An 18644-nucleotide genomic window follows, 5' to 3' on the forward strand; every position below is an offset into this window, starting at 1 on the left:
CAAGAAGGTAAATTATATGACATTGAAACCTAGTTGCTACTTATTGCTAAAAGTACTTTATCAGTATAATCTAGTCCCCTAGTATCCACTGTTTTGCTTTCATTTATCCACTGTCAATTGTGATCTGAGAATATTACCTGGAAAGTTCCAGAAATAATTCATAGGTTTTAAATTGTGTGCTTTCCTGAGTAACATAATGAAATTTTGAGTTATCCCAGTCTGTCCAGCCTGCGATTGGAATCATCTCTTTGTCCAGTGTATCAATTTTATATACACTACCTGCCCATTAGTCACTAAGTAGCCATCTCCGTTATCAAATTGACTGGCATGGTATCGCAGTGGTTATGTTCAAAAAGCTTAATTTTATTCAATAATGGTCCCAAAGTGCAAGAGTGGGGATGCTAGCAGTTTGTATATGCCAAAGAGGAAGCAATAAAGTATATGTATGTATATAGTATATGTAGGGTTCAGTACTCATCCCCAGTTTCAAGCATCTACTAGGCCCTAGTCACTAGGGTCTTGGAATATATTTCCCACTGATGGGGAGACTATTGTAGTGTCTTGAATTGAATTTGGCACATGCCATAAAAAGCAAGAGTCATGTATCATAGAGCCACTCACACTTACAGACTTTCAGGTACTAAACTAAGCTTGGGCTATCGCCTCATACTCCATCTGAATCTTACTGGGAAATTTCTTGAATAAGTACCTGATAGAGGTGATTACTCTTTTGTTTTACTAGGCTCATCTGGGAACAGGTGACCCTTATACACCGGGATTCCCTTCTTTCAATCATACTCAGTTTCCACCATCTCAGTCATCAGGATTGCCTAATATACCTGTTCAAACCATTTCCAGAACTGCTGCAGAGAAACTATTTGAGTAAGTTCTTATTTGAAAACTGCCTTGCAGGGTAAGACTATGATTAAGGATAATCTGTTGATTTGATAAAGTCTTAAATCAATTGGCTATTGTTTTCCACATTTGGGTCATTTTGGGGATGGATAGCTATTAACTTGGTATAGATAAAAAATGAAATTTTCCAACATAAAGTGATATTAATGATAGACCTTGGATTTATAAACTCAAGGAGTCCTTGTTCAATTCACTCATTGAATTCCTTGTGCAGTATACCTAGCATCGCTTTGTTTGAATACTTCCTGTGGTTAAACACTTTGTTGCCTATGGCAACCCGTTCAGTTATTGGAGAAGATCTGTTGGGATTCATGTTGAGCTATAATACTCATTAGTTTTGGATTTTCTTTCTTTTTTTTTTTTTTTAATGTTTTTGTTGGTTTTTAGAGAGAGGAAAAGGATAGGGAGAGAGATTGAAATGTTGATGAGAGAAAAACATCAATCAGCTGCCTCCTAGGGATCGACCCTGAAACCTGGGCATCTGCCATGACCTGGAATCAAACTCTTGGTGCATGCCCCCACCCACCACTGAGGCCTTCACCACTATTGTCTGTGTTCCTAGGTTATGCATATATGCATACAAGTTCATTGGTTGATCTCTTCCCACTTGCCCACCCTCCTCTACCTTCCCTCTGAGGTTTGACAGTTTGTTCGGTGCTTCTGTGTCTTTAGATCTATTTTCTTTAGTTTATGTTGTTCATTAGATTCCACATAAGAGTGAGATCATGTGATACTTACCTTTCTCTGAGAATATCCTATATAATAAAAGCCTAATATGCCAAGTGTCCAGTCATTCAGTTGGCCATTCAACCAGTCAAAGATAATATGCTAATGATATGCTAAGGCCACTCAACTGCTTGCTATGATGTGCACTGACCACCACAGGGCAGACAGTCAATTGGTCGACCAATCACTATGATATGCACTGACTACTAGGGGGTAGACGCTCCGACCGGTAGGTTAGCTTGCTGCTGGGGTCCAGCCGATCAGAACTGAGAAAGATGCTCTGGACACACCCTAGAGCCCTCCCATGGCCTCTCCCCGGCTGGCCAACCTCCTGCGTCCCTTCCCAGCCCCAATTGTGCACCAGTGGGGTCCCTCAGCCTGGCCTGCACCCTCTCACAATCTGGGACCCCTTGGCGGATGTCGGAAAGCTGTTTTCAGCCCGACAGTGGAACGACTGGTCACCATGACCACTAACCACCAGGGAGCACTGCTCAGCCAGAAGCTGGGCTCACAAACACAGCGTCAGTGACGGGAGCCTCTCCTACCTCCACAGCAGTGCTAAGGATGTCTGACTGCTGGCTTAGGCCCGCTCCCTCTGGAGTGGGTCTAAGCCATCAGTCGGACATCCTCCGAGGGCTCCTGGACTGTGAGGGTGCAGACCAGGCTGAGGGACACCACCCCACCCCCGAGTGCACAAATTTCGTGCACCAGGCCTCTAGTTCTTTTATAACTGAGATAAACCTGTATACATACTACCCATGTTAGTGGTGTTAGTAAATGTGGGAATATATATATACTAGAGGCCTGGTGCACAAAATTTGTGCAGGGGCGGGGAGGGGGGCGGTGTTCCTCAGCCCGGCCTGCACCCTCTCCAATCTGGGACCCCTCAAAGGATGTCCTACTGCCGGTTTACAGGGATCGGGCCTAAACCGGCAGTAAGACATCCCTCTCACAATCCGGGACTGCTGGCTCCTAACCGCTCACCTGCCTGCCTGCCTGCCTGCCTGACTGTCCCTAACCACTCTGCCTGCCGGCCTGCTCGTCCCCAACTGGCCCCCCTGCTGGTCTGCTTACCCCCAACAGCCCCGCCCCCCACCAGCCTGATCACCCACAACTGCCCTCCCCTCTTGGCCTCTAACCGCCTCTACCTTGGCCCCGCCACCGTGGCTTTGTCCAGAAGAATGTCTGGAAGGTCTCCTGGAAGATCTCCCAGTCTAATTAGCATATTACCCTTTTATTAGTATAGATAGAGGCCTAGTGCACGGGTGGGGTCCAGCTGGTTTGCTCTGAAGGATGTCCCGGATAAGGGTGGGGGTTCCCTAGGGGCGTGGGGCAGCCTGGGTGAGGGGCTGAGGGCTGTTTCAAGCTGGCCACACCCCCTTAAGGGAGGGGGTCCCCAATGGGGTGCCTGGCCAGCCTGGGTGAGGGGCTGATGGCTGTCTGTAGGCTTGCCACAGCCCCTTCAGGGTAGGGGGTCCCGTTGGGGTGCCTGGCCAGCCTGGGTGAGGGGCTGATGGCTGTTTGTAGGCTGGCTAAGCCCCCCAGCAGGGACCCTCACCACATGGGGGTGTGGCCAGCCTGGGTAAGGGGCTTTTTTTTTTTTCCAGCGCCTCCTTGAGCGGAGGCCAGGGCAGGCTGGAAGCAGGTATCTGGAATTTATTTATCTTCTGTAATTGAAACTTTGTAGCCTTGAGCGAAGGCCAGGGCAGACGGGGGCGGGGGTGGGGGTGGGAGGTGGGAGGGTGAGAGGGAAAACCCAAGCCTCCTGCTTGCTCCAGCTCCATAGCCACTGCCATCTTTGTTGGGTTAATTTGCATACTAGCTCCTAATTGGCTTGTGGGCGTAGCGGAGGTACAGTCAATTTGCATCTTTCTCTTTTATTAGTGTAGATATAAAATTTTTAACCTTTTGCACTCGGATGTCGAGTGCGACTCGACACGGTTAGCATTAGAATAAAGGAATCGAGAAAAAAGGAAGCGAGTGCAAAGGGTTAAAGGTCTCTTTCAAGTCATTCTTTTATTTTAAAATATATTTTTTATTGATTTCAGAGTGGAAGGGAGAGGGAGAGAGAGATAGAAACATCAATGATGAGAATCATTGATCGACTGACTCCTGCACGCCCCCTACTGGGGATCAAGCCCGAAACCTGGGCATATGCCCTTGACCGGGAATCAAACCCGGAACCCTTCAGTCCACATGTTGATGCTCTATCCACTGAGCCAAACCGGCTAGGGCAAACATGGGAATATATTAATGGACTTTTATATATGAACTTCATTCTGAGCCCATCTTGGTATATATTTTAAATGTAAACTATACTCTCTGTCAGAAAGGCACACATCAGAAGAAAAAGGTAAGAATATGTGCTTAAACAGGAAGTAACTCATGGTTGTCTACAGATCAGAATAAGAAACATAGCCACTAGGGAGTAAATTTTGTATGTTCTTTTATATGACCTCTTAACCTAGAACTCTACTGTATATAAGAAGGACTGATTTTGTAAACCTGGGGAAAGCAGCAGTAACTCAATGCTGATTTCTGTTTTTTACTTCTAGAAATATGGAAGGAGACTGCCCTTCTTCTTGGAAAACAGATGCTTTATGTAAGCTGGTAACCACACAGAATAGGAATGTGAAACTCGTTGTGAACAATGTGCTGAAAGAGATAAGAATTTTAAATACCTTTGGTGTTATTAAAGGTTTTGAAGAACCAGGTAAAGACCCCTGATTTCTCTATCTAACTGTGTCTATTGCTCTATTTATGTATTTCTGGTTTTCTCCCTATTAAGCATGTGGCCAGAGTAGGGAGTGTAGAAAGGCTTTCTTGGCTTTGTGAAAAGCTAACTCTTGTATATCTTAAAGTTAGTCATTTAGCTATTGGTTTCCTTGGGAGCTAAATAAAGCCTCAGGAAAGTAACTTGTCAAAAATTGACCATTGTGACTTAAAAATTGCTTTTAAGTATATCATGAAAACAGCTATAGACAATTCATAATGAATCAGCATGTGGGCTATAATTTACTGATACTGATAATAGGTCATCTATCTTTTAAATGCATTCAAATCATCATATCATTGAGTATTGGAAATCCTTGGACTTAAGTTGCTTGTTAAACAACTAGAGACCTGGTGCATGAAATTTGTCCTTCAGCCCGGCCTGCGCCCTCTTGCAGTCTGGGAGCCCTCAGGGGATGTCCACCTGATATGGAGGCAGAGAGGCTCCCGCCACCACTACTGTGCTCACCAGCTGTGAGTCCAGCTTCTGACTGAGGGGCACTTCCCCTGTGGGAGTGCACTGACACTGCGTTGAGTGTCTGCCCCCTGGTGGTCAGTGCACATCATAGCAACCAGTTGTTCCTCCGTTTGGTCTATTTGCATATTAGCCTTTTATATAGGACTACAGGCCCGGTGCACGAAATTTGTGCATGGAGGGTGGGGTCCCCTCAGCCTGGCCTGCACCCTGTCCAATCTGGGACCCGTCTCGCAATCTGGAACCACTGGCTTTTCTAACTGCTCACCTGCCTGATGCCCCTGTCTAACTGCTCTCCCTTCCTGGCCTGATCCCCCTAACTGTCTAACTGCTTTCCCCTCCTGGCCTGATCCCCCTAACTGCCTAACTGTTCTCTCCTCCTGACCTGATCCCTTAACTGCCACCTTCTCCCTTCTCCTGCGTCACTGGCCTTCTCACCTTCTCCCTTCTCCCTCAGCTGGCCTTCTCCCTTCTCACTTCTTCCCCGGTGCTGGCCTTCTCACCTCCCTTCTCCCACGGCGCCTGCCTTCTCACCTCCATTCTTTTTTTTTTTTTTTTTTAAATATTTTATTGATTTTTTTACAGAGAGGAAGGGAGAGGGATAGAGAGTTAGAAACATCGATGAGAGAGAAACATCGATCAGCTGCCTCCTGCACACCCCCTACTGGGGATGTGCCCGCAACCAAGGTACATGCCCTTGACCGGAATCGAACCTGGGACCTTTCAGTCCGCAGACCGATGCTCTGTCCACTGAGCCAAACCGGTTTTGGCCTCACCTCCATTCTTGCACGGGGCCAGCCTTCTCCTTTCTCCCGTGGCACCGCCTTCTGCCTTCTCCCGCAGCTTCTACAAAAGGGACCGTGGTGCTGGACAGGCCCTTGCAGCTGCTGTGGCTTTATCTGGAAGGACGTCTGGTCTAATTAGCATACTGCCCTTTTATTAGTATAGATAGGCTAAGTGAGCACAAATACTCAGTTGATGAGTAAACTTAATTGATAATGTAAAAAAGAGGACCAGTACTAATAAGGAAAAATATTAGTATTCTCATACAAATTTTTAATCCCAAAGTCCTAAGGTTCTCTTACCCTTAATGCATCTACTTAATTTTTACCCTTCTATGAATGTGCTTATTAACAATTTAAGAACTCATTGTATTTTTTTTTTTAAGGTCACTATATTATAGTGGGGGCCCAGAGGGATGCCTGGGGTCCTGGAGCTGCAAAATCCAGTGTGGGAACAGCCCTTCTATTGGAACTTGCCCAGACATTCTCTGATTTGGTCTTTCAAGGTAGAGTGCAAATTTGACAACCTGAATATCTATGTGCTACATATAGTTTTAAATGTTATAGCATGCTTTGCTCACTTTTACCTTTGTCACTCCTTCTAAACATTGAGTTCTTTAATATAAAGCAGATCTTCTTTTGTTATATCTTCCTTTGACTTTTGAAAATATAGTTAACATACAAATTGATTTCAAGTGTTCCACATAGTGAATTGACATTTTATATGCCTGATGAAATAATTACCATGATAGGTTTAGTAACCATCTGTTACTATACAAAGTTATTACAGTATCATTTACTGTATTCTCTATGCTATACATTATATCCCTGCCTTTGACTTTGAAACAGCTTTCCATGAAGTGTCTTCATTATACTGGGAATCATCCATTTTTTAAAATTTTATTGATTGATTAATTTTAGAGAGAGGAAGGGAGAGAGAAGCATCAATTAGTTGTTCCACTTATTTATGCATTCATTGGTTGATTCTTGTACGTTCCCTGACTGGGGATTGAACCTGAGACTTTGGTTTACTGGAATGACAGCTCTAACCAACTGAGCTACCCAGCCAGGGCCCATCCATTTCTTTTGAGATACTGAAAAGTGTTATATTTGGCCCTAATTCTGAGTTTGACATGCCCAGAATGATGTGGTAAATCTAACATGGCCCCTAAGGAATCTGTTTGAAAGCAAGCAGTTACATATCTCTGTACTGATGTTTTATAGTTTCACTAGAAGCCTGGTGCACAACAATCGTGCACTGGGGGGTGGGAGCTCCCTTAGCCTGGCCGGCCTTTCGCAGTCTGGAAGCCCTTGGGGGAATGGCCCAAGCTGCAGTTGGACATCCTTTAGCGCCACGGAGGCGGGCCGCTGCACTCGCCAGCAGTCAGCCCGGCTTGTGACTCACTGACCATGGGGGCGGGCAGCTCCTGCATTGAGCGTCTGCCCCCTGGTGGTCAGTGCGGGTCATAGCAACTGGTTGTTCCGCCATTTGGTCAATTTGCATAATACCCTTTTTTTAAATAGGATTGTAAACTTGTATAATTTGATATATTTATGAATATGGGAAAACATTTGCATATTATAAATGTAACATAAAAGCTCACTTTGAAGCCTTTTTCCCATGGTATTTGCGACTCCTCTATACCTACCCACACACACATGCAAACCTTCACCGCATTATTGAATCTTTTGGATCTTATTTCATAACAACTGTTTTTCAAGCAGTTTTTAAGTTACATACTTTTAAGCAAATTGTTCTCAAATAAGATACACTGTGATTTCAAATATATCTTGGTCCACAGGTAAGGGACTCCAAAGAATGGAGCTGAAAAAAGTGCTTTTCAGTAAGCTGGTTCCCGCTGCATACTTGAAATCTTATTTGCAGATGATTACCTACCTTTTTCTTTCTAGATTACTTTGTTTAATTTATAAAAATTTATTTTTATTGCATGTAGTTGACATACAATATTACATTAGCTTCAGTGTGCAACATAGTGATTCAACAGTTATTATTTCCTTATAATGTGATCATGTAGATCACTTTCAAAATTTGTTTGTTTTCACCTGCGGCCTCAAAAGGAAAATAATTTTTTAATCTGCTGTTTTGAGTTAGAAGTGTCTGATTTTATCTTTAAGTCACTTTGTCTGCCTATACTTTTTCCCCAAAATGAAGCTAACCTTTTGTTGTCTTTCAGGCGGGTTTAAACCCAGAAGAAGCATTGTCTTTGCCAGCTGGAGTGCTGGTGACTTCGGAGCTGTGGGTGCCACTGAATGGCTGGAGGTATGAATGGCACCCAAACTTGTGTTGTCTTAACTTGTCTTCCAGAAACCATGCTCTCAATAGAATATTGAGTCCCAAAAGAATCCAAATTTAAAAGAAACTCCTAATAATGGTTACTTTATGTGATAATTAGATTGATACATGAGTATTTTTCCTTCTCTTCTAGGGATACCTTTCCAGCTTGCATATAAAGGCTTTCACTTACATTAATCTGGATAAAGCTGTTCTTGGTGAGTATCCATTTCATTAGCTATTCATGAATTTAGATAAACTAAAGCAGCACTTACTACTTTTTACAATTTACAGTGGCCGTTTCTAGATCAAAAGATTCACGTAGCTTTCTCTTAATTGTTTATTAAATTAAAATGGGTGCAGATAGCCTCGTCCAGAGCAATGTTTCTCAATGTGGTCCCCACATCAGCAGCATCATGATCACCTGGGAACTGTTAGAAATGAAGAAATTTCAGGCCCCATCTCGGACCTTAGAGTCAGAAATTGGAGCATAGGTCCAACAAACTGGTTTAACAAGCATTCCAAGTGATTTTGATGCACTAAAGCTAGCATGTCAAACTCAAAAGGCTAACACGGGCCAAATAAACTGGTTTAAATTTATGTGGGCCGCAAAACAAAAACTTCAGTTTTCATAGAAACGTAGGTTTATTTCGATAGAGGCATGCTGAATACAAAGGGCTGAAATAAATGAGTAATTGTTAACATAAAATAATAGAACATTTTAATAAAAATTAATATTTTTTCTTGAACATTAGCTTAACAGACACTGAATAACTGCACAAATTAATAAGCGTAACACAAATAAACCTATTTTTCTTGTTCCCCGAAAGCGAAATATTTCCTGTTGCACACACCAAACAAGTCACTACAAGACTAATGATGTGGCAATCCGCTGCTAAAATATTCGCTGCTAGTATCAGTGGAGAGCATAGGCGCATAGGGAAATGAATGTAACACAATTTTAGTAATCAGTCATTAGCAAACGTTGTAGTTCGTTACTAACTATGTATAGCAGGATATTGTAAAAATTCAGTTATGAAATTTTTATTAAAATATTTCTTACATACCGTTATATTGGCTGGGCCACAAAAATATTCGTTGTGGGCCGCATGCTGGCCGCAAGTTTGATATGCTTGCACTAAAGTTTGAGAACCAGTAGTCTGGACGGTATTTTAGACCAGAAGGAACTAAATCATGTCATATAGAATGGCACTTCTATAGACTAGTTCACATATTACTACATTGTGGCATCATAGATAAAAAAAAGGAGTTAACGAAATCTTACTAGATTTATCATTATTGCCATTTTATCTGTACAGCAGAATGTTTTGAATATAGCAAGCTTACTTATAATTAGCAGATGACTGCCTTAACATGGATAAACCAAAAAAACAAATCATTAACATTAAAGTATGCAAACTCAAGCAGTAAGAGATTCAGTTGAGTCAAATTAAGGTTAGTGGTCACTAAAGAACTTTCATCTACTTCATTAAGAGGATAGGTTGTATATGCCACTCATCTTGGTTATTATTATCCTCCTGTCTTCCTATTTGCCAAGTACTTTTCGTTGAAGTAGCAGTGTGAAAATTGCTTGACTAGAGAAGGCGCAATGTTGGAATAATCTCTTTGCAGGTACCAGCAACTTCAAGGTTTCTGCCAGCCCATTGTTGTATTCACTCATTGAGAAAACGATGCAAGACGTAAGTGTATACCAAATTATGAAAATATATAACTTTAATTTTTTGCCTAATTCACATAAGGTGAAAAATATTGATAGCTAAAGTGAACTTAGAATAAATTTTATAGCAGCGTTATTTCAGTCATGCTCTTGGCTTATTTTTCCCCAGCCTGTTGAACCACGGGAGTGGTATACGTAGGGCTCTGATCACAAACAATATGTAGTCTGTTTAGGAATATGTAGCAGAGTTCCACGAGGCCTAAGCTGTACTGCAGGTACCCACAGAGGTTGTCTATAGAGTCAGAATGTTAAGGAAGGTTTTAAATGGACTTAAACTATCCCTGAGACTTAAATCAGATGGTCAGATAAAATATTCATTGAATAGAGACAGACATGTGAATGACCATAGTTTTGAAAGAGTAAGGAACCAAATTTGAGATTGTTTTGTCCTAAATTTTTTTTAAGGAGATACAATAAAACTGTAGTGTCTTTTAATAAATGTTTATAAAAGAGAAATAAATTTCAGAAAGGTTCATTTTAATGATAACTTAATTTCTTATTTAACAGGTGAAACATCCAGTTACTGGGTTGTCTCTATATCGGGATAGCAACTGGATGAACAAAGTGTAAGTTGAGACAAGTGAATGAACAGCTGATAGAAAAACAATAACAATCATACAGTAGCACCTACTGTGTTAGGCAGAGACTGTAACTTTGCAGTGAGATTACCTATACCTAAAGAGATTCCTTTTAAGACTTCTTTTTTTTTTTTTTGGCGGGGGGGGGGGGGGTCCTAGGAGTAAGGTTACATGGTAGCACTGTCTGTTCTTAAGAAAACTTTCTGAAAAAACACCTTCTTTCCTTGCAGGGAGAAGTTTTCTCTTGATGATGCTGCTTTGCCTTTCCTTGCATATTCTGGAATCCCAGCAGTTTCTTTCTCTTTTTGTGGGGTAAGTTTGAAGAACTCTGAAGTGTTGTATCTTGGATCTTCTTTCATCAAATTTGAGAACAAGTTTCCTAGAGTGCTTACAATGTTTTTAGGAAGTTATACACGTGCAGTTGTTGTATTATGCTACCTTATGATCAGTTTTACAATAGAATTGTTCTCAATTAGCCTAATTAGCATTGATTTTATTTGCTAAAACTTCAATTAAATAAGAACCGTTAATAACAAGCTACTTATTGGCCAATGGAGGTTTAGAAGATATCATCTGAGAGTAGTAACACTTTATATTGAAAGTACATTTCACATATGCTCTCCTCTTTCCTCATTAAAATGAGTCAAACTTTCCAGATCAAAGATAACAGGATATAACCTGAAGAAATCTGTTCTGGGTATCCTATCTAATAAAGGAGTAATATGCAAATTGACCATCACTCCTACACAAGATAGCCGACCCCATGTGGACACAAGATGGCCAGCAGAGGGAGGGCAGTTGTGGGCAATCAGGCCTGCAGGGGAGGGCAGTTGGGGGTGACCAGGCTGGCAAGGGAGGGCAGTTAGACGTCGATCAGGCTGGCAGGGGAGTGGTTAGGGGGTGATCAGGTTGGCAGGCAAAAGCAGTTAGAGGCAGGCAGGCAGGCAGGCAAGCAGTTGGGAGCCAGCAGTCCTGGATTGTGAGAGGGGTCCCAGATTGGAGAGGGTGCAGGCTGGGCTGAGGAACACACACACACACACACACCCATGCACGAATTTCATGCACTGGGCCCCTAGTCTGATATAATAGAACATGGATTCTATGGAGCCTAAAAGAAAGTAGTTATTCTTAGAGTAGGTTAGGTTAAAAGAAATAACAAAAAGTGGTGTTTTTTAAAGTAGTGTATAAGAAAAAATTGGGGTTAGGAATATGTTAAGAAACAAAGGAAGAATTATAGTTCCTATTACCTTGATGGTGTATCTGGAATGTTACTTTTCTAACCTACCTGAGAACATTAACCTCGCTTTGTTTTTCAGGACTTAGATTATCCTTACTTAGGTACTACCCAGGATACCTATGAGGTACTGAATCAGGAAGTCCCTCAGTTGAACAAAATGGCTCGTGCAGCAGCAGAAGTTGCTGGTCAACTCATAATTAAACTTACCCATAATGCTGAATTGAACCTGAACTATGAAATGTATAACGAGAAAATGCTTTCATTTGTGAGGGATATGAACCAATTCAAAACAGACGTAAAGGTGAGCACTAATTAAAACCGGTTCTTAATGCTGCAGTATTAAGCAATTTGAATAATGATGATTAACTGTTCCTGGGGAAGGACTTGGTTGGTAACTAAAATACATTTTAATGTGAACTGAGGTATAATTTTCCTTAGAATCCATAATTCATTTGAAAAGGAAGTTGGGAGGTTATAGATCTAGAATAGACCATGGCAAGTATATCAGTATCTAGAACTATGTTTTCTATTGTTCATGTATTCCAAGCAATCCATAAAGAGCTAGGACCCAGAGACTAAAGGTGTCAACCATGACTTTGAACCTGTGAGTTTAGATTATATATGCCTTTTGGAGATGACATGATGAGAGAGAACATAGCCAGTAGTTAGTTACAGTCTTAATTAGCGTTCATCCTTTATAGTAGTCAAACTTGATAAAATCAAAAGTGTTTTCCAACTGATAACCAAATCTTATTATGGCTTTCCTTTTAATTTTTAAAAATTGAGAGAGGAACATCAATTTTTATTCCACTTCTTTATGCATTCATTGGTTGACTCTTGTATGTGCCCTGACCGGGGATCGACCAGCAACCTTGGCATATCGGAACAACACTCCAACCAACTAAGACTTACTATGGCTTTCTTGAAACAAATTGTAACTGATCAGAAAATGGAACTTAACCAGATGGAAATAACTAGATTCTGAAGTTTGTTGAACCAAAATGCTTCATGTGTTCTCCCATAGGGAAGTTGAACTGGAAACAATATACTACACAGGGTTATATACTTGGACTAAAGTACATTATGTTAATTTTTTTTTTTTAGTATGATTTTCTTTTGAGACCAAGAGTCATACTCATACTATATGCTGGGCTTAAATATGAGCTTATGTACTGTATGCTGGGCTTAAATATGAGCATATTGCTGTAGTTTAGAGAGCTTGGAACCTCCTGTACAAGTGCTTTAATCTAGCTTTCTCTGGATCTTGCACTTGTCTGTGAGTTCACCCCCTTTTATTAGACTCTCAGTTGCTACACCTAAATTAGAAAGGTATAGAATAACATCCTTGGGAATATAATATCTAATAGTGAATGGAATGTCTTTTGCTACAGGAGATGGGTCTGAGTCTACAGTGGTTATATTCTGCTCGTGGAGACTTTTATCGTGCTACTTCCAAACTAACAACAGATTATAAGAATTCAGATACAACAGACAGACTTGTCATGAGGGAAATCAATGACCGTATCATGAGAGTAAGTAACCTCTTAGAAAAGGAAGAAATATGTTAAAGTTTAGTTGGTAAACCTTGCATTTCTAAAAAGTATAAATTCAGAAGCCTCGAATCCTTTGCAGATTTTAACTCTTAAAAGATCTAAATCAACATATAAAACTTGGAAATATAAGAAACATTTAACCTAGTGTTAACTTTTTTAGGCTTTAGAAACATTTTTATTTTTTAATATATTTTATTGATTTAAGAAAGGAAGGGATCGGAAGGTGGGGGGGAGGAGAGAGAACCATTAATCGGTTGCCTCCTGCGTGCCCCACACCAGGGATCGAACTCAAAACCCCAGGCATGTGCCCTGACTGGGAATCTAACCATGACCGCCTGGTTTATAGGTTGTTGCTCAACCACTGAGCCACGCCAGCTGGGCTAAACACATCTTTAAAGAAGAGATCATTATTTTAGCAGTCATTTTTTCTACATTTCTGTTGTCTAATCCAGCCTTTAGGCTGCTTGGAAGAAGCAGAAGATTCTTTTACCGCAGAAATTTGTAAATCTTCCAGATGTGTGCTCCAAAAAAGAAAAACAACAACAAAAAATACAACTAGAGTTCACTTTTACAAAGGAATTGACATTTAGTTTTATAGGTTTTGTTTTGTTTTTAATATATTTTATTGATTTTTTTTTTTTTTTTTTTACAGAGAGGAAGGGAGAGGGATAGAGAGTTAGAAACATCGATGAGAGAAAAACATCAATCAGCTGCCCTCCTTCCTGCACACCCCATACTGGGGACGTGCCCTTGACCGGAATCGAACCTGGGACCCTTGAGTCCGCAGGCCAACGTGCTATCCACTGAGCCAAACCGGTTACGGCATAGTTTTACAGTTTTAATAGAAGATTAATAGCCCAATTCTCAGCATTCTTAAATTAAGGGAAATTGAACATTTGGAAGTGGGATAGTGGCAGTGGCTTTACTGTATCAGATTCTTTCTTCACAACCAAAGTTAACACTCAGCGCTCTTGTATGTTTTGTTTTTTAGGTGGAATATAACCTCCTCTCACCCTATGTATCTCCAAAAGATGCTCCTTTCCGACACATCTTCTGGGGCTCTGGCTCTCACACTCTCCCGGCTTTACTGGAGCACATAAAACTGCGTCGAAAAGATAGAAATGCTTTTAATGAAACACTGTTTAGAAACCAGTTGGCTTTAGCAACTTGGACTATTCAGGAAGCTGCAAATGCCATCTCTGGTGACATTTGGGACATTGACAATGAGTTTTAAATGTGATACCCTTAACTTAGGGTACTTGTGACTTGTGCTGGTTGTGCTAAATTTTCAGTAGGGCTACAAAACCTAATATTAAAGTTCTACCCATTCATCTTGGTACTACTAGATGTCTTTAGGCAGCAGCTTTTAATACAGGGTAGGTTCCTGTTCAAATGAATAACCACTGAAAAATGTTCATGATAGAATGTTTTTCTCTAGAATTTTAAGTGCTTTGTAATGGTAACTGCCTCTTTTCTGTTACAGTTATAAAAAAGTCAGAACCAGTTACATGAACTATTGCTCTAAATCCTAAGGACATGAACACTGATGTCTCTTGAGTGGGAGGAGGAAGGTGATATCTGCTGAAGGTTAAACATGGTCTTTTAGTGTAATCCTCCATCTTCATTTGATGCTAAATAGCAGATATCAGGTTGTAAGACCTTATTCTCCACGTGAGATCTATGCCTTCTTTAAGGATTTAGCTGGTTTCCTCATCCCTGGGTGAAACAGTTAACTTTCAGAAGAGATGGGACTTCTTTTCTTGTTAAATGAGGTCCTTTAGCTGCATAAAATAAAGTTCAACTGTTTATTGCAGGAGCAAGGCCTTAATGTGTTAACCTCAAGACCATTTATAAAGAGAGGAGACCAGAAGCCAAAGACCTAGTATATTTTCTTTCCTTCTGTCCCTTCCCGCATAAGCCTTGTTTAGCTGTTTTGTTTTTTTCCAAGATATTTTGAAAGAACCAGTTTTAGGTGTTTAACTTCAAGCTCAGTTTGTCAGACTTTAAAGAACACACTGCCAAATTTTGGTCAAAGTGTTAATTTTTTGGAAAAGCTTCCTATCATTTTGGCTCAAGATATTTATTGTTTATTTATCAGTGACAGAGTTCACTATAAATGGTGGTTTTTTATAGAAGATAATTATCGGAAGCAGTGCCTTCCATAATTATGACAGTTATACTGTCGTTTTTGTTTTGTTTTTTTAAATAAAAGCAGCATCTGCTAATAAAACCCAACAGATACTGGAAGTTTTGCATTTATAATGGTCAATACTTGTTTTAGAAAACAGCCTCAAATAAAAAATTAAAGCTAAATATTAGAGACTTAAATTTAATTAGGGATTGCTAATCAAGTTAGACTTCTATTTAGCCAAGTAGATAAAAATGGTAGTTTCCCTAAAGTACTAAGTTGTGACCAAATTATAAATTAATTTCACTTAAAGGCTGTGATAGTACTCATAAGCAAAATTTTACAGCTCAGTTTATCCAAAATGTAACTTGAATTCAAAATTTGCAAAATTTCCAGTACCTTTGTCACAAACCTAACATTATCGGGAGCAGTGTCTTCCATAATGCATAAAGAACAAGGTAGTTTTTGCCTACCACAGTGTTTATATCGGAGACAGTGATCTCCATATGTTACACTAAGGGTGTACGTAATTATCGGGAACAGTGTTTCCCATAATTTTCTTCATGCAATGACATCTTAAAAGCTTGAAGATCGTTAGTATCTAACATATATTTCTAGCTCCCTATAATGCTCTATCTTTTAGTTTTAGTTGCAGAAACATTTTGTGGTCATTAAACATTTGGTGGGTAAATTCAACCATGGTAAAATAAAACTACTTCCTTCAAGATTCTTTTTGTTGATTCAAAGGTTGTTTTTAAACCTGATGTGGTGTTATGTTACATTTGTGGTTTCTCTGGGTCTTCTGTTTAGTGGAATAGTAGCACACATTTATAATGTCTGCTATTGACAAATGAATTTAACTTTATCCCCTACATGCATGTTATCTCATAACCTTAGTTCATTCAAACTTGAATCCAGAACTGACCTTTCAGTTTAAAGCAGGGGAAATTTGCATAGGAGGTCTGGGAAGGGGGGGTCGGAGGGGGCGGGGGAGAAGGAGAGTGAAGGGTGTGGGGAGCCGGCTAGCAAAAGGATCTTTGATCATACCTACCTTCCTACCTACCTATTAGTATATGGTGGTCATAAGTTAAATGTAGATGTGAACAAATAAGTTTGAGACTACATGAGTAAAGACTTTGTTTTTTACTGAAACAGGTAATCAGCTGTTTGTTATCTGGGCAGTTCAATATTGTCACCTAAGAAAAAGTCCATAGGGTCTCTTAAGGTTCTTTAAACTTGGTGTCACTTACCTAAGTTAATAATAGATCTGGATTATTACAGCCTCACTGAATTATTTCACTACTCGGTCTGTTTAGTCTTTACAGTGTTTTATCTTGAATGATATTTAGTGTAGCTAAGTAAAAAGGTCATTGCTGGGATTCTTGGTTGAGTATCATGCTTTATCATACTTTAATAAAAGCTCAGTGACTTCAAGGCATAATATGAATAATGGGCATACATTTTACAGCAGTAAATTGCTTTTAAAAACTCTTTCTATGGTTAAGGTGGAGTTATTACCATTCAAAGAGGTAGTAAAAGGCTTACTATTCCTGAATGAAATGTATATTTGACTAGTGACACCTGCTGGTCTTCATATTTTTTTCTGGTTATAGATATGAATACATTTCTAAGGTAAAGGATTAAAGGAGTGAACTATGATGATTCACTATTCTAGAACTTGTATAACCTTTACTGTGTTTCCTCTTGGAATGTTCTTGAAATTTTACTTGGCTAACGATGGCTTAATTAAACTTCTCAACCTACTGTTCAGCTATATCCTGTGAACAAATGATATGCCATAATTGTATACAAGCTGGTATGTGCAACAATGTGGATATTCCTTATCTTGTGTAATAAAATGCTTGAACACTGAGTTGTCTTTTCTTTTTTGTGTGTAAAGGGGTTTATTGAAGACACATTCCAAACAAGGAGCAGATTGGGGGGAGGAGGGGAGACACAGACGGCCAATGGTCAGGCTGCTTTAGCTCACTGGGAAGTCAGAGGAAAGGGGGCCTTGGAGACAGATTCAGGGGGTTAGCCCAGGATGCACTGCAGCTGCCCATTTCTCCACTGGTTGCAAGTCTCATGGGGTTCCTTAGAGGTTGGGATATCCGTGCCTGTGGGGGAAGGAGAAAGGGAATGGCATGGGTGTGCTCCTTGGAGGTAAGGTGCATGGGAGAGAGCTGAGTTGTCATTTTTTTTTTTATTGTTTAAAGTATTACGTATAGTAGTACATATATCCTTCCCCCCCCCCATTCATCTTCCCCCAGCCTCCCTTACCCCGTCGCATGCGAGTTGTCATTTTTTTTTAAATATTTTATTGATTTTTCACAGAGAGGAAGGGAGAGGGATAGTTAGAAACATCGATGAGAGAGAAACATCCATCAGCTGCCTCCTGCATACCCCCTATTAGGGATGTGCCCGCAACCAAGGTACATGCCCTTGACCGGAATCGAACCTGGGACCTCTCAGTCTGCAGGCCAACGCTTTATCCACTGAGCCAAACCAGTCAGGGCTCGAGTTGTCATTTTTTAAAATAGATTTTTTTAAAAAGCAGTTTTAGGTGTGCAGAAAATAGAATTCCCATATATTCTCTGCCTGCACCCCACCCCTTAGATTCCCCCACTGCCAACATCTCCCACCAGAATAGTACATTTGTTACAACAGTGAACCTACAATGACACACATCCTCATTGCCCAAAGACCATAGATTACGTTGAGATTCACTTTTGGTGTACATTCTATAAGTTTGGACAAATGTATGATGGCATGTATCCACCATTACAGAATAGTTTCTGTTCTGAAAGTCCTCTGCCCTGCCTCTTCGTCCTCCCTCCCTCTTAACCCCTAATTAGACACTGATCTTTTGACTGTTACCTTTTCCATACTGTAGTTGGACTCAGTTTGTAGCCTTTGCAGATGGGCTTCTTTCATAGTAATATATATTCAAGGTTCCTTCAGTCTTCATAGATGGCTTGATATTTCTTTTTAAACTTTCCCCCCCCCCTCAAATACATTTTTATTGATTTCAGAGAGAGAGAAACAATGAGAGAATCATTGATCAGTTGCCTCCTGCACACCCCACATGGGATCGAGCCTGCAACTCGATGTGCCCTGATTGGGAATCGAACCATGACCTGGTTCATAGGTCAATGTTCAACCACTGAGCTATGCCAGCTGGGCCATAGCTCATCTTTTTAGTGCTGAATAAATAACTATCTTGATGTAGCATAGTGTATCCATTCACCTATTAAAGGACTTCTTTGCTTCCAAATTTTGGCAACTGAATAAAGCTGCTATAAACATGTACAGGTTGTTATGTAGGCATAAATATTTAGTTCATTTGGGTAAATACCAAGAAATGCAGAGGCTAGATCAAATGCTTAAGAGTATGTTTACTTTTATGAGAAACTGCCAAACACTCCCAAAGTGGCTGTGGCATTTTGC

The 18644-nt window shown here is 40.5% G+C and overlaps 1 protein-coding gene across 1 annotated transcript in view; it reads left to right on the forward strand.

Moving 5' to 3' along the window:
• TFRC (transferrin receptor) overlaps positions 1–17070 on the forward strand; it is a 29559-nt gene extending 12489 nt beyond the window's left edge. Inside the window, exons 9-19 of the mRNA XM_079764272.1 lie at positions 743–882; positions 4197–4354; positions 6057–6176; positions 7866–7951; positions 8118–8181; positions 9596–9663; positions 10209–10267; positions 10510–10591; positions 11596–11817; positions 12908–13048; positions 14061–17070. Of these exons, the coding sequence (XP_079620398.1) occupies positions 743–882; positions 4197–4354; positions 6057–6176; positions 7866–7951; positions 8118–8181; positions 9596–9663; positions 10209–10267; positions 10510–10591; positions 11596–11817; positions 12908–13048; positions 14061–14303 (1383 nt within the window). The 3' untranslated portion in view covers positions 14304–17070. The remainder of the gene's footprint in view (positions 1–742; positions 883–4196; positions 4355–6056; positions 6177–7865; positions 7952–8117; positions 8182–9595; positions 9664–10208; positions 10268–10509; positions 10592–11595; positions 11818–12907; positions 13049–14060) is intronic.
• The last annotated feature ends 1574 nt before the right edge of the window (positions 17071–18644 follow it).

The sequence above is a fragment of the Cnephaeus nilssonii genome (genome assembly GCF_951640355.1).
Source record: "Cnephaeus nilssonii genome assembly, chromosome: 3".
NCBI classification, from domain to species: Eukaryota; Metazoa; Chordata; class Mammalia; order Chiroptera; family Vespertilionidae; genus Cnephaeus; species Cnephaeus nilssonii.